General features: G+C 43.6%; 1 protein-coding gene across 4 annotated transcripts in view; it reads left to right on the top strand.

Moving 5' to 3' along the window:
- TSPAN12 (tetraspanin 12) overlaps window positions 1-9,564 on the top strand; it is a 42,520-nt gene extending 32,956 nt beyond the window's left edge. For all 4 annotated transcript variants that reach the window (XM_033057924.2, XM_033057925.2, XM_033057928.2 and 1 more), the window contains exons 7-8: window positions 934-1,077; window positions 8,009-9,564. In XM_033057924.2, the coding sequence (XP_032913815.1) occupies window positions 934-1,077; window positions 8,009-8,314 (450 nt within the window). In that variant the 3' untranslated portion in view covers window positions 8,315-9,564. The remainder of the gene's footprint in view (window positions 1-933; window positions 1,078-8,008) is intronic.
- Window positions 9,565-14,614: the final 5,050 nt, after the last annotated feature.

The following is a 14,614-nucleotide window of genomic DNA, read 5'->3' as shown; positions in this document are numbered from 1 at the left end:
AAGGGACAGCTGTGGATCAAAGGACTCAGGGAATTACTTAGACTCAGGCTGGTCCTGGAGGATGTTCAGGCAGAGAGAGGTAGTATCTTGTTTCTGCAGCAGAACATCTTCTCAGTCAGGTCAAGTCCACATCTAGTGCCAGATCAAGTCTACTGTAGATGCTTCACCCTTTTCTCTGTGAAAGCAGCGCTAAAATATGGTAGACTGGTCATTTGGCTTTAAATCTCAGGGTGTGCTTTGCAAAGAAGACAGGTTGTTGGTCCTGGTGGGTTTTATAGCCAATTACACCTCATCTGCTTTGCAGCCAAACTTCTTATTTTTATGGTTGATTCTGTTGCATTTATTTTAATGTGGTACCCCTTCCTTCCATTTTCAGTTTTGCTTTCAGCATTTGGGGTTTCTATACATTTTTGCTTACTCTTTTAATTTATTTCCCTATATTCAGGTAAATCTCTGCTTTTTCTATTTTCAATAAATGTGTCTGTAGTTGTACCCCTTGCAAGAATAATCCTCACTGGTATGACCTTTTTCTGCTACTCCTTTCAGCCACAGGAATACTTGTTCATTTGTCCCCATTTTGACATGAACTTATCTTAGTTCCTTGCAGTAAGGATAGGAGAATCCAGAGATAGGACAATTTCTGTGAAGCATTCTTTGAGGAAGCAAGTGAGATTTAAAGGACAGTGCAGTATTGTTGGCTGTTTCTGAAGTATTCATTGGTTCATTACATTTTTCACGTTGCTTTTATGTCAGTAGTTCAGCAAAACAAGATACATGGAAGCACTCATGGATGTTTTTAGTTCTGTAAATTTTAGTTATGTAAATATTTTGAAAGTGGTATTAGGAGCTTTGTTAGGTTTTTTTCTTGACCTACTTTACCTATTGAAGAAGTAGCATCATTATTGCTAATCTTGGCTAATGCTTCCTTTGCAGTTTAAATGTTGTGGCGTGGTGTACTTCACAGACTGGCTGGAAATGACAGAATTGGACTGGCCACCTGACTCCTGTTGTGTCAGAGAGTTCCCAGGATGCTCTAAGCAGGCACATCATGAGGATCTCAGTGACCTTTATCAGGAGGTAAGGAGAAAAATATAGATATACTGGAAGGTTCTGTTCATTTTTCCTGATCCAGTAATTTTCCAAATTCACCATTTGCAGTGAAATAGAGTATTCTTTTGTAGAGTAGTTGTGTTTATGGAAAGTGTTTATGGTTATTCTTTGCTAATGCTGAAGCAGAGGGAGGAAAAAAGGAAGAACAAAGCCAGCCACCCACCCACCTACCCTTGCCTGGAAGTGAGATGAGCTAGTGGCAATGCAGTTAAAACCTATGTTTTAAGATATGTTTAAACTTTGAAGTGTTTATTTTATATTGATTAGGTTGGAGTTCAAAGTTTTTACAATCCAAAAGATGTAAATTAGGTGTGACAATGTCCAGGCCTCATCCCATTAAACTACCACAGGGTAAGTGGAAGAGTACTTTAGTAAAATGTACAGTGAAGGAGGCTTTTGAGAATTCCTTTGGAAGATGAGAACTCTCTTTTTAACAGGTCCCATGTCAGAAGGCAGATAGTTTGGTTGTTGTACTTTGAACGTGTGTAGAAACTTGTTGTGAAAATGCTGTTTCTACATTATAGTATGATCATTAAAAAAGAATTACAAAAAATGCCTTAAAACACGACAAGAACCTGCTTGAACTCAAATTAGGTAAGGGGGGGTTGTCATGGTAGCAAGATACTACTGCATTTAGGGTGAAAATTGTAAAAACAAGTAAATACGCTCTTTACTGAAACTGTTCTCACAAATACTGTCTGAAGTCACCTTTGTCTGAAAACTACTTTGTTAGCCACCATTTTGTTATGCTAGCAGATCTCTGAAGACCTATGATTGTACATTCAGTAACAGCAGAATGAGCAACAATCCAAGTAGTCCAACAGCAGACAGAAAGTGTGGCTTGGTCACACAGTTGTGAGGATCTGAGAAGAGGTGCTTTCTTCACTGGATTGCTTTTAGAGTAATACAGAGTGCACAGGAAGGAGGATGGGCCTTAGAATCATGCTTTCAGATGCTGCAGCAAGTACATTTCTCCAGTGGATGGTATAGCTCTGCATTACGGAAGAGTACCCAAAGAACCATTTACAGTAGTTTCACGAATACAAGCCGCACGGATTATAAGCCGCACTTCCGGTGCCTCGACAATGTTACTGTCTTTGTCAATAGATAAGCCGCACCCCGAATATTAGCCGCACTTTCGTTCGTAGCGAGAATCCGTGCGCAGCTTTCACAAATTGGCCAATTAGCAACAGGATCGCGGCATAGAGGGCTTTACTGGCTCGGGGCGGGGCCAGGAAGGCTCGGCCCGCTCATGGTTGCTGACGGGGCCGGCCGGGTGGTGCTGCAGCCGCCGCCGGGCTCACTGGCCCCCCTCTCCCGTCAGCACCGCCTCGCCGCTACGTTTACGTACTCGCCCTGCCGGGGGGCCAGCCACTGCCGCCGCTGGCAGGCATACCGGCCGCCTCGCCACTGCGCTGTTTACGTAGTCGCCCTGCCGGCGGGCCAGCCACTGCCGCCGCTGGCAGGCATGCCGGCCGCCTCGCCGCTGCGTTGTTTACGTAGTCACCCTGCCGGCGGACCAGCCACTGCCGCCGCTGGCAGGCATACCGGCCGCCTCGCCGCTGCGCTGTTTACGTAGTCGCCCTGCCGGCGGGCCAGCCACTGCCGCCGCCGCCGGGCTCGCTGGCCCCCCTCTCCGGTCAGCACCGCCCCGCTGCCGCGTTCCCTAGCCCTGCCGGCGGGCTGCCGCCGCCCGGCTCGCTGGCCGCGCCGCGTTCCCTAGCCCTGCCGGCGGGCTGCCGCCGCCCGGCTCGCCGGCCGCGCCGCGTTCCCTAGCCCTGCCGGCGGGCTGCCACCGCCCGGCTCGCCGGCCGCGCCGCGTTCCCTAGCCCTGCCGGCGGGCTGCCGCCGCCCGGCTCGCCGGCCGCGCCGCGTTCCCTAGCCCTGCCGGCGGGCTGCCGCCGCCCGGCTCGCCGGCCGCGCCGCGCCGCGTTCCCTAGCCCTGCCGGCGGGCTGCCGCCGCCGCCGCCCGGCTCGCCGGCCGCGCCGCGTTCCCTAGCCCTGCCGGCGGGCTGCCGCCGCCCGGCTCGCCGGCCGCGCCGCGTTCCCTAGCCCTGCCGGCGGGCTGCCGCCGCCCGGCTCGCCGGCCGCACCGCGCCGCGTTCCCTAGCCCTGCCGGCGGGCTGCCACCGCCGCCGCCCGGCTCGCCGGCCGCGCCGCGTTCCCTAGCCCTGCCGGCGGGCCAGGCACTGCCGCCGCCGGGCTCACCGGCCGCCCCCTCCCGTCTGCACCGCCGCCGCGTTTCCTCGCCCTGGCCGGCACTGCAGGCCCCCGCACCGCCGGGCTCCCCCATGCTGCTGGCCCCGATTCTGCTGGGCTTCCCCCGCTGCCAGGCAGCCCCACCCGCCGGCCTTCCTGCTTCTGCCATGCTCCCCTGCACTGCTAGCCCCAGTTCTCCCAGGCTCCCCCGCCCTACTGACCCGGCTCTGCCGCCCCCCTGCCCCGCCCTGCTGGCTCAGGCTCTGCCGCCCGCCCCCCACACTGCTGGCCCCGCCTCTGCCAGGCTTTCCCACCTCTGCCGGGGCCGGCCGGGCTCCAGCTTGGCTTGGGGCTGCCGCGGGCTCTCACTTCCGTGTTGGCAGCTTTTAGAATTTTGTTAATGTATTAGCCGCCCCGGAATATTAGCCGCACTTCCGGGTTTCCACCAAAATTTTGGTCAAATTGGTGCGGCTTGTATTCGTGAAATTACTGTAATTTTCTCCCAGTCTCAGAGGCTGTTTAAGAAACATTCTTACAAGAATCTGTTGCATGGCTCTTGTTCAGGAGCTATGGAGCAGCACCTCTGAAGCAGATGAGATTTACTATATAAAGAAGCCAAAATGAATATTAGCTATTGCCAGGAAACAATCAATGGGGAAATGAATTTGTGTGGTATTGACTCTATGAACAGAAATCATTTAATCTAATCAGGACTTTCAGACATCCATCGTAGGAGGCCGTGTGTTTCCACTAGAAAGAGAGAGGATAGAGCTGCCAAAAGGCAGGTGCCTCAGAAGGCCAGTCTGTGCTGGGAACCTTAAAGACAGTGGCAGAGGTTGGGTTTTTTTTCCACCAGCTACTTGTAGACCCTCTCTTGCCTTCTGGCAAGGCTCACAGCACTGACAGCACAGGTTATGCTTTAGAAGTGTCAGTCCCTAAGTGAGAAAGCCATTCAGGCTTCTTCTGGGGCCTGCCAGTCTCTTACACATTTTGAAAGACTAAAAACTGCATCTTGCTCTGCAGTAATGGTTGCTTTTGTAATACTGTTGCTACTGTTAATACCATACAGACAAGTCTGTTGTAGAGAGCCTCCAGGGAGTTTATGGAAGCTGTAGAACATTAATTTGCCCCCTGCCTGAAAAGGCAGGAGTATGTAAGCAGTGTCTCTCAATGAAAAACTGCTCTTTGAGCTCAGGAAACTCAAAATTTTCTGAGAAGTATTAGTCATTGGAATGTAGTGTCCAAAGTGCAAGGTTTTCTCGTGTCACCTCTTTTGCTAACATTTTAAGCTTGTGCCATATTCCAGGAAAATAGTTGTCTGAGCACTTCAAATGTTCTTTGGTTCTCTTTGGAGAAAATCAATAGCCAAAAATGATTATTATGTAGGAGGTAAGGGCTGTGTTAAGACCCACTTGATAAAAAAAAAAAAGGCTGCTTGGCTTTTTTTTTTTTTTTTCAAAAGAAATCTGAAGGGCACATTTATGGTTCTTCCCCTACTGTAGCACAGAGCATTTTGGATGGATTCAGCACTTACAAAAATTTATTTTTGGTACTCTACTGCAGAATCCATTCCAAAAAGGGACAGACTGTGTTCGGTAGTATCAGCCACAAAAATACTTCATTTCTCTTTGAGATATGTACAGTATTTTGTTGGCAAAGAGTTTCTTTCCATGGGACTTGCCTGCGGGATGTCTCACAGACTTTTACAGTATGCTTGCTAATAAATTTATCAGTATTATGCAAAATCAGCTTACACTTCCAAGACTAATTTGCCTAACTTCTGCTTTGGAGAACTGAAGGAAAAAAGCTTTTTTAAAAAGTAATTCAAACCAAAGTTGCATAGTCTGGTGGTTTGAGAGGGAGCCTGATAAGATTAGCCTCGCTAGCCTAGAATTGGTTTATGTAAATATTTGGCAACTCCATTCTGGTGCTTCAGAAAAAATTCTCTGTAGTACTTCAGGAAAAATGAAGTTTGGTTTGTCTGAGACGGATAAATGTGTTTTCTTGTGCTGTGATTTTTTGCTGGGAACTCAGAACTTTCTGTAGTCTAAGTTGGACTCCTTCACAATTTAATTTTTGCTGAAGGAGAGGTGACTTCCAGTTCTACTTGAAAGTACTTTTGGCAGGAATCACATTTTCCCTGTTGGATATTGAAAAATATTTTTCAATTTCTTTAATTGCTTTTATTCTGATGAGTTTCACCTTCAGTGCAGTTTCATGAACAGACTGACCTTAGAAAGAGCATAGTTGTGAGGGAAGTGTGAAGATGATGGTGTGGTCTTGGAGGTTTGTTGTGGTCTGAGGACAAAAGGAGCTCTGCCCATCTTGTGATTGGGAGCTGCAGTGTAAATAAAATGATTAGTGGGAGTTGATAACTTAAAAAAAAGAAATTAAACTTGCATGTTCTTTTCTTTTGGTTTCTGGCATAATTTTGAGTATGCTCAAAATTAATTTTAATTGATTTTTTTAAATTTTGGGTTGTTTTAATATTTAATTTTAAAATTTGCTTTAATACACTTCTGAGTATACTCAAAATTTGGGTGTACAAAATATTTGTTTAGTTCGCTGATGGCTTATCTTTTCTGCTCAGTGAAGTGCCTTATTTGAGTTCAGGTTCTTATTCTGTGATGAAGTAAATTGGTAATATATGCTAAGTAAGAAATACATGCTTTTTTCTATTTTAAGACTGAAAGTATAAGGTGGATGAATCAGACCTTTAATCTGTAGCTTTATAGGAATCTGAAGCTGATTCTTCTGAATGATTGCTGCAACGTTTTATACTATGTTTGATTTGTCAACAAGAGCTCCCCATTTAGTGACAAATTTTTGCTGAGGGAAGTGTATTTATGTACTGTTTAATTGCAGGCTATCAACTATGAAAGTGTCACGTAAGCAGAAATAAAATGCATGAATATGAAGTTAATAGGACTGGCTGTGTTTTCTCAGTTTTGAAACTGATTTTGAACGTGTGTTAGAGCAGAGCTCTAAGAACATCATTAAATGGAGGAAAACAGTCTACCTAGATTGGGCATAATTTGTCTCAGTTATGTGTCTGTCTGCTGTGGGAGATGCAGGCATTAATATTATTACTCTCTGTTAGTGGGTGTTTTCTCTAGGCAACAAATGAACTGAGTTTGAATATTGCTGTGGTGGACCATTTTTAAATTGCGACCAGCATGTACCTTCATCTCTTTAACTTATCAGAAGTATTAAAATGCAGCGACTTTCTCTGTAATTAACAACGGATTTGGGAAGTAGTATAACTACAATTGCCTTCCAGTTGGAGAAAAGAAGATGCCAATGTGGCAGTTTTTGTCCCCCAGTCAAGTCCAATTACATTGCTCTTGCTACAGTGTTGTTTTTCTTCTTTTGAAATTTCAAAGAATGCATAGTTGCTCCTTTTTATGTGTTGGCTGCTGTTTAGAAAATCAAACAGTGAAACGAGCAAAGACATTGAGATCCTATAATTTATTTTGGTACAATTATCATAGAGTACATTAATTTTATTTAGATCCTAAATGAAAATCTGTTGACTACAGTGTGAATTTCGCGTGTGTGGCAAAAATTGGACCTTTCATCAAATAAATTTAGGACTGTAGCATTTGAAATTGGCTTTGGGGAAATTGGCTTTGGGGAATTTGAGTGTGATTGAAAAGTGTTATTTATCATGTCCTGTCTTCAGATTCCATCACTTTGATTGATTGCTTTATTTTCTTAGAAAAGCTATAAGAAATATGACGTGAGGATGTAAATGCAAAAAATAACGTTCTCAAGACAGTGCCCATTTTAATGGGTTCCTGCTTCTGGGACCAGTGGCCATCCGTTTTTGTTACTCTGAATTTCCCCTTGATATATATGTTGCTTTGATAATTGTACTGTGAAACCCTCTGCTGTTTTAGAGTAGAGAATAAGCATCATGCAGAGTAGCAGAGGGCCCTCTCTTCATGGTTTAATGTCTCTAAGACACACGTCACCCCTACTGAGTGACAAGCATTGTAACACGTGCTTGCACTGTTTATCAGTTGTTCCCGAAGCTGCTGCCTCTTTGTGGATCCCTGCAGCCTTACAAGGGCTTGGGAGCTTCTCTGAAACCTTATGTGGTAGTTAGTTGGTCATGTAAGCAAACTGTAGAGCTTGCATTGAAGGTTTGGAAAGAACTAAATTCCATTTCTATGAACATCAACTTAGACGTTTTAACATAGTTTTCCTGGGATGTTTTCTCATGAGGTTACGCAGGTCCATAGATCTTTCCTACAGTACTGTTTTAGCTTCAGAGTGTGATATTATCAGTAGAAAAAAGTCTAAAAGAATTTAAAATTATTTGCAACTTTGAAGATCTTCAGTTTAGAGAGAAACAAGATTATGAAGAGGACTTTAATGGCATTTTAAACCTTCACAAAACCAGTTGAGTTTCTTTAACAATTCATGAGAGTTGATAGGAATCCAGATCAATTTTGATTTCTGAATTGAAAAGTAGCACAGATACCTTGCAGTAAAGTCTCTGTGTATGAGAAAACTTAAAGTTGTCATTATGGAAACAGTTAAAAAGTAGACAAAATAATTTTCAAAGTATTGTTTGAAGGAAGTGAGAGAGAGATTCTTGGGAGCTAGAAAAGACAGCTGTGAGTAGGATGAGCTAAGCCTTGGGAGCTGCAACCTAAATATTACTGAATGTTTTTTATCCATTTTTGTTTTACAGGGATGTGGTAAAAAAATGTACACTTTTTTGAGGGGGACGAAGCAATTGCAAGTGCTGAGATTTCTAGGAATCTCTATTGGAGTAATGCAGATCCTGGCTATGATCCTCACTATTACTTTGCTGTGGGCTCTGTACTATGACAGAAGGGATCCCAGAGCAGATCAGATCATGGCATTGAAGAGTGATACCTCGCAGGAACTGTCATGTCATTCCATGGAGCTACTGAAACCAAGTCTGACCAGGATCTTTGAACATACATCCATGGCAAACAGCTTTAATACACACTTTGAAATGGAAGAGCTGTAAGTGATGCAATGAATCTGCGAAGTCACAGAGGATCTTTTTGTTTAGTTGTTATTTTTCTTCTGTTCCATCAAATATGCCAAATATACCAGTCTTATATGTCAGAAACCAGCTAATGGATGGAAGTGAAGGAGACGAGCAAAGAAGGATGAGCCTGTTGTCAGGCTCTTAGCCATGCACTCAGCTGTGAAAAATTTTGTGTGTTTGTTTTTTAAAAGGCACTCATTCAGTTGGGCACAGAAATACTCATTGTCACAAGCTGTGTGAAATGTAAAACACTGACTCAGTAGACTGGACCTGTAAGGAAGCATCATGGGAAGGGAAGAGAAATACTCATCTTCTGAAGAAACAACTGTGCTTTGAGCAAACAAAATGTGACTTCAGCTGAAACTGACTTTTAATAAGCCATTTGGAAAATGTCTTAATCAGGGATCTATGTATGTATAATTGTGTGTTTTCATGTGTGCATGGAAAACAGAGCTACAATTCAAGTTAATACTTGGATTTAAAAATTTGCAAGATTTTTAAATCTTAAAAAGGGTGAGATTTTCTTTTTTCTAACAAAACCTTTATCTTAGCTTTTGTTCTTAAAGATGTTCTAAAACTTCTATTTTTATCTAACATAACGATTTTTAAATTTTAAATATATTAAAAAGGGATTGAAAAAAAACCTATAGCTATGGACAATAGACTTTCATTTTCTGGAGAATTCATCTTTCAAAGTTTGTTCTGTGGACTGTTTCTTAGTAAAAAGGAAGAAAACCTTAAACATTCTTTCCAAAATGGGAATCAACATGGGAGTAGCACATTTTTATAGATAAATCTTTTCTCCTGTCCGTGATTCCCCTGAAGCTAGAAACAAAAGACTGCAAGAAAAATGCTTACAGTTCTGGATGCTATTGCAATAATTGTAAAAGTACATGAGGAAAAATTTTACTTTGGTGACTGCTTCATTAAGAGCTCTCTGGTGGCTTAAAATGCCAGCCAGAAACAGATTAAAATGTATTTATTGAGGTGGGGAAAGTGCATTTTACTGTATTTTTATGAACAATGTCTATGTCATAGGATTATTTTTACAATTGGCCACGATCTTGAAATATATATTTGTTCCACTGAGTCTAGTAGTTTGTGGCAAATGGACTTTCTACATAATATTACATTTTAAAAATTCTTTCATTTGTTTAGGAATTTGTAAAAGAAAAAAGAAAACAAGGTGTGATTTGGTAGACAATAAAATTACTTTTCTCTTAAATTCTGTAATGGCTTTTTTATTTTTAGTCCTAGAGTGGGAATGCTTTGGATGGACATTGGGAGGGTCCTCCTGCTAGTGTGAGTTGATTTGACTTTTCTTTACCCATTCCACTTTCGTAATTTCACGATTATAAGCCGCACCATTTTGACTAAAATTTTGGTCCCAACCCGAAGTGCGGCTTATAATCAGGTGCAGCTTATATATGGACAAAGAACGAAATGTTGCTGTTTTAGTTTGGAGGACAGGTGTCTGCTGAGAAAGGCAGGAACTTCTCTTTGAAATGGAAAATGTAAACCCCCTCCCTCCAAATTATTATAATTTTGAAATCAAGGGACTTTTAGGCAAAAATATGGGAATTAGGAATAACAGTTCTTTTCTAGGGAAATTTAAATAGAAATACAGTACTACAAAGAAACAAACTCCAAACCCTGACAAAGTCAGGGTACAACCTGACACCCATCAGGCAGGGTGTTGGTAGCAGTCCCATTAAATGGTGGCTGCATCCTCCTGCAGTGACAGATGTGATTCAGTTGGAGCAGTGCTCCTGTGCAAGGTGCAGTTTCCCTCTGGAGGTCCAGTGGTGATGTGGAGAAATCCGGTTTTCCTCTGGAGTCCAGTGGAGAAAGGGGCTCCCTTAGTGTCCCAAAACCTCTGTTTTTATCTTGGTAAGAAATGTTGGGCTCTTCCCCCTGGCTGGAGCAACTTCCAACAGGATGCAGTAATTTTATCAGTCACACAGTGGGACTCAATGGGCCATTAGCAGAAAATGACTGGCTGGAGGAAGGATGGGTTGTGAAAAGATAAAGAACAATGCCCTGCCTGGTTTCAATGGATGGTCCATTAGCAGAATATTTCCCACGGAGATAAGGATCACTGTCCCCACCCTCAACAGATGGTGATAGAATAGAAACCTTTTATCACACTCTGTATTGTAACCTGCGGCTTATAGTCAGGTGAGTCAGGTGCGGCTTATATAAGGACAAAGAATGAAAAGTTGCTGGCACCCAGAAGTGCAGCTTATACTCAGTGCGGCTTATAATCGTGAAATCACTGTACTCTGGTGTGAAGAAACTGCAATGTTAGTGTAATTTTCTTCTTTGTTTTTTTTTTTTTAAATTGCTTCTGAGAAAATTTCTTAAGGGCTTGTGAAATTAAGCTCTTCAGTTATGTGGGCTGTTTGCTTTTCAGCAGTCTGCTTCTGGGTATAATTATTTCAAGGGTAAAATTGCAAGCAAGATTGCCTTTCTGCTTTTGCACTTCTACAGATGCTAATACTTATTTGGGGAGGTAAAAAGATAAAAGGAGCGATCATCCCCAAATTTTCTTGTAGTATCTTTTGTCAGGAATATTTCCTTATGTTCTGCTTGGGAAGCCTTGTCCCAGTGTTACTGCACAGGTACAGCTGAGTTCCACGCCTCCTACTGCTCAGCCTGGGTAGTGTTGCTGTAGCTAAGGGTGAAGTTCCTGTGTAGACAAAGAGCAGGTTCTGACAAAGTCTGGATGTAGAGCAGCTCCAGGCTTTGGAATGCTTCTGGCGCTACACAGTACATTGAGTCATCATTTGCCCTGTGTAAAAACCAAAAAAAGTCTGTGCTAACCACAGATTTTGGAATCTTGATTATGGATTACATGTACACATCCATATTTGGCAGTAAATGGCTGCTAAAATGTAGGGAATTTCACTTAAGTAATATAAAAAAAGTAATGTAAAAAGAAATATAAAATTCAATTTTTCCAGGAAACCTCAGCCCCTAAAGTTTTACCCAAGGAGTGTCTGTGGAAGCTCCCTTAGCCATGCTTCAAATATTCCTAGTCTTTCCATACAAGGACTGTTCAGAGTATCTTGGGTGTTGCCTGTATATCTTGTTGTGTCCTGGTTAGAACTCATCAAGGAACAAATATGGCAAGCCAGACTAGGGGGATGTGTTGGGATTTAGAGATACTCGGAACCCAGGTAATTTGGTTTTAGGCTGTCTGGGTGCTGAGGAAGCACGGCCTTCAGGTGTAGTCAGGTTTCTTTAACAGCAGAGGGATTGCTTTGGAGAGGCTTCTGACACAGAACCAACCTCCCAAAGCAGTGTTTATGGACCTCCACAGCAATGAACATTTGCAGTCAGGAAAACCTCACTTGGGCTTGGCTACCCAAATCCTGAGCCAGTCTACATTCTGGGAAAGAATCTATTTTGAGTACTTGACCATATTTGCAGAAATAGGTCTCATCTGTAAATTGGAGCACTTTAAGAATTTTTTATTTGACTGCTCAAACTATGAGGTGCCTGTTTTTCTAGGGCTTCTTCAAAGAGCCTTAAAATTAATTGACTAGGGTGCGGCGAGCCTGATCTTCTCCTGTAGAGCTTTAGAATCTTTGTAGGAGAGAGGCTGCTTGGCAAGACAGGAACATTTAGAGATACTTGAGGCAGTGAAAACTACCTCATTTTTTTCCCTCAGTTTTACAGGAGTACTTGGAGAGGGATGGTGTGGTTTTTTTCATTGCAGCATGAAGTGTAATGAACTAAATCTTTCTTGTTGCAGGAAACAACCATGGAAATGCTCCTCAAAATTTTTCACAGAGCACTGGAGTGCAACTGTATGAGAAAAAGGGGTCACTTCCTGCCAGTAGCAAGTTTTCTGTTCAGCCCAGTGACTAAACTGAGTCCATGGGACTGTGCCTGTTGCTGTGGGGCTGAGCATGCCTTTAGGAGGGAAAAATCACTATTTCTGGCCCTTGGATAAGGTAATTGATTCATCTGCCAACAGGTCGTATGACGAGATTTTGGAAAGGAAAGAGCTGTATTTTCTTCTTTATAACTTTCCATTTTGTAAAAGCATACATGAATATAAGGGAATATATAAAGAATAGTAAGAGAGGTTGTTTGTCACAGCAACTATATAGTTAAATATGGTACAGGAAGAGATTTATAAATAACTTTCAAAATTTCTGTTGCAAAAGCATTGTATTTGGACTCGGAGCATGGTGCTAAATAGTGCTAAGGTTGCAAGCTCAATCCCCTTGTGGACCATTCACTTAAGAGTTGGACTTGATCCTTATGTGTGCCTTCCAACTCAGAATATTCTGTAATTCTGTAAATTATGCAGAAAAACACAGGTTATAAAAATCTTACTACTTTGAAATACTAAGGGTTCACATGGCATGGCAGTGGGGAGGCTGTTGGGTGATTTCTGTGAGAAGCTGAGAAGACAGAGCCAGAGCCAACCAGCTCCAGCACAGACCCACTGCTGGCCAAGGCCAAGCCCTTCGGTGGCAGTGGTGACACCTCTGGGATAGCTGTTTAAGAAGCAGAAAAGGTTGTGGCAACAGCAAGTGCAGCTGGAGAGAGGGGTGAGAGGAACTGCTCCATAGACACCAAGGTCAGTGAAGAAGGAGGGGCAGGAGGTGCTCCAGGCACCAGAGCAGAGATTCCCCTGCAGCTCTGGCACAGCCTGTGGCCCAGGCTGTGTCCCTGCAGCCCATGGAGGTCCATGGTGGAGCAGAGATCCATTTGCAGCCTGTGTGGAGCCGCGCACCAGAGCAGGTGGATGCCTGAAGGAAGCAGTGTCCCTGTGCATAGCAGGCTCCTGGCAGGACCTGTAGAGAGGAGCCCATGCTGGAGCAGGTCTGCTGGCAGGTGCGTGAGCCTGTGGGGGGCCCACTCTGGAGCAGTTCATGCACAACTGCAGTCCACAGGAAGGGCTCTTCTAGGAGGAGTTTGTGGAGAGCCATCTCCCATGGAAGGGACCCATACTGAGCAGGTAAAAAGTGTGAGGAGCCCTTTCTGGGAGGAGGAAGGAGCATCAGAAAAAACGTGATGAACTAACTGACCACAGACCCCATTTCCTGCCTCCCTGCACCTCTGAGGAGGTAGAGGTTTCAGGAATAAAGTTGAGGCTTGGGAAGAAGGGAAGGACAGGGGAAAGGTGTTTTATTTTTTATTATCCTATTTGAATTTGATTGGTAATAAATTAATTGCACCAAGTGAAGTCTGATTTTCCTATGACAGCAGTCAGTGAGTGATCTCTCCCTGCCTTTATTCCAACCCAAGATATATTATTTTGTTGTATTTTCTCTTTCCTGCCCAGCTGAGAAGGGAACTGAGAGTGGCTTCGGTGGACATCTGGCATCCTACCAGTGTTGTCAACCCACCACAAGCATTTCATTTAACTCATGCAAAATGCTATTGTTGAAGTGAGATAATTAGTGAAGTATCTAAAACTTTCCAGCTTGTGTATGATTACGTCCTTTAAAAAAAAGTGACATCTTAAACTTTTGAGAATTTTTATACATCTACTTCCTTTTTATTCAGCACTCCCCCACTTCAGTTCTTCCTTGTGCAGCTGATGGCTCCCTGTAGAGCAGGTGATAGTCCTAAAATATTCCCATAGTCAGTTGTAAAATAAAGCCCTGGTGGGCCTCAGAAGCAGAAAAGAGAGCTTATGACCTCCTAAGCACCCTCCCTCCCTCCCTCCCCAAAATTTAATCATCCTGTGGCTTCAGTAATTTGTCCTCCTCCAGATCAGCTTCCTCTCTGAAGGACCCCCTTCTCTCTGCAGTAGCTGAGGCTGCATTGTGTTCTCTGCTGTGGAGTTTGTCTTCTGTAGCTATTTTATGAGAGGACAGTTCTCAAAAACACTCTGGGATAGTTCACAGACAGGTGTTTTATCTTTCCCTGCCACCCAGAGCTGTGAGCTCCTCGCAGAGGCAGCCATCACATGTGCCAGTGCTGATCATCATTGTCTGCACCTAGTTGCCCTTTATTAGTGATCCATGGTGAGTTGTTATCTGCTCTTATGCTACCAAAAGGGTTTGATCTTCTCTGTGCACTAATATTTTATCAAGGCAATTTGACACCAGGTATTAGGGGACTCTGTATGTTGAGAAGTTCAGCAGAGCAGTCTGGTTTTGGATATACATAAGGGACGTTTTTTAAAGTACAGATAAAGAGGTGGAGTTCATATTGCTGGAAATAATGATGCAATTTTCTGTGTACTGCAGGCTGGGAAGTGAAAGGTGACAGCTGGTCCCTCAGGAAAAGGGCAACTCTGTGTAGTGGAGC

Source organism: Catharus ustulatus, chromosome 4 (genome assembly GCF_009819885.2).
Source record: "Catharus ustulatus isolate bCatUst1 chromosome 4, bCatUst1.pri.v2, whole genome shotgun sequence".
Classification (NCBI taxonomy): domain Eukaryota; kingdom Metazoa; phylum Chordata; class Aves; order Passeriformes; family Turdidae; genus Catharus; species Catharus ustulatus.
This window is presented reverse-complemented; position numbering and strand designations above follow the sequence as displayed.